General features: G+C 47.3%; 1 protein-coding gene across 1 annotated transcript in view; it reads right to left on the bottom strand.

The window, feature by feature from the left end:
• LOC107102410 overlaps window positions 1-1,187 on the bottom strand; it is a 5,727-nt gene extending 4,540 nt beyond the window's left edge. Inside the window, exon 1 of the mRNA XM_015401720.1 lies at window positions 436-1,187. Coding sequence (XP_015257206.1) covers window positions 436-1,045 — 610 coding nt within the window. The 5' untranslated portion in view covers window positions 1,046-1,187. The remainder of the gene's footprint in view (window positions 1-435) is intronic.
• Window positions 1,188-1,415: the final 228 nt, after the last annotated feature.

Below are 1,415 nucleotides of genomic sequence, written 5' to 3'. Positions count from 1 at the left end.
TCTTTAGTACAGTGTGTATCATGACATCATACATGTCATTGTTTGTCTTTAAAAAATATAAATATAAAAAATATAACCGCGGATGTCTGAGGGACAGTGATTGGCCTACATGTTCTGAATGCTGGCGTACCATAAAGAATAAATTATTAACAGTTTAGCTGCAAGCAAGGAAGACGTTACTTGGATATAACCTAATGGAATATCTTCAGAACGGCTCCAAATGACACTAAACTCATATGGGTGAGTCGAACATGATGGAATAATGTAAAGTCTAAGGCCCAATGTAAAAAAACGGTGTTTCCTTTTGATATATTTGAATCCCTCGCTCTGTTTTTTATTTCATGCTTTTCTGTGCCCCCATGAAAACACGCTGGCCCCCTCCTGGCTCCCCTGGTGCATTTGCTCTAGGAGCGCCGCTGGTGCCTGCGTACTTACAGGACAGGCTGACGTCACAGTCCTGTGCTCCTGTCACCTCAGGGCCCGAACCTCCCGCCTCAGACCGGATCTGCTCCCCTGTCTGTGGGTTAGCGGGGATCCGGGTCCCGCTCTGGAGCAGCCCGCACGTGCAGCCGTGTCCTCGCAGCACTTGAAGCTCGCGCTCGATCTCCGTCAGCCTTCCCTCGAGCCGCTGGATCTCTTTGTCCCTGTCGGCCACCATCCGCTGGTACTCCCGGGTCCTGGCTCCGTTCACCCCGTACAGCACGTTCAGCACAGAGTCTATCGCCAACCGGACCGCGTTCTCCACCACCACCGCCTCTTCGTCCCGGAGGTGTGAGCGGAGAGATTTGTTTTCCACCAGATTCATACTGAGAGGAGACCTGTGGAGGTGAGCGCGACGGGAGGAGCTCCGGCCCGGAACACCAGAGCAGGGGAGGACGGGGCGGCCGCTTCTGTCCGCTGAAGTCACGATAACCGGACCGGTTAGCTTAATCTGCGGTCCAAAACTACGTTTAACAAACACGCAGCTCGGAATCTGTATAGACGAGACCCAACTGTTTACAACGGAGTGACCCGTTTCCCCTTTTTCTTCTTCTGTTGTTTGCATTTGGCACACAGTGGCGCACTACCGCCACCACCTGGTGAGGAGGGAAAGCAACGGTTAAAGCATGGAAGAAAAACAGTCTTATTGGAATCTACCTTTTCTTGTACACTGAGTTTTAAACACTGATTTTTTTTTTTTTACTACGGAAGAGGATTAGGGCCACTGAAAAAAAAAGTTATTTTTTAATTTTATTTCAGTATAGTACGGGACAAAAGTCAGAATTCTGAGAAAAAATAATTCTGAGGAACAAGTCAGAATTCTAAGAAAAAAGTCAGAATTCTGAGAAAAAAGAATTCTGAGGAACAAGTCAGAATTCTAAGAAAAAAGTCAGAATTCTGAGAAAAAAGTTGAATTCTGAGATTCAAAATTCTGA

The sequence above is a fragment of the Cyprinodon variegatus genome, unplaced genomic scaffold (genome assembly GCF_000732505.1).
Source record: "Cyprinodon variegatus isolate N-32 unplaced genomic scaffold, C_variegatus-1.0 Scaffold1251, whole genome shotgun sequence".
Classification (NCBI taxonomy): Eukaryota; Metazoa; Chordata; class Actinopteri; order Cyprinodontiformes; family Cyprinodontidae; genus Cyprinodon; species Cyprinodon variegatus.
The sequence above is the reverse complement of the archived record's forward strand: the minus strand, read 5'-3'. Positions and strand labels throughout refer to the sequence as shown.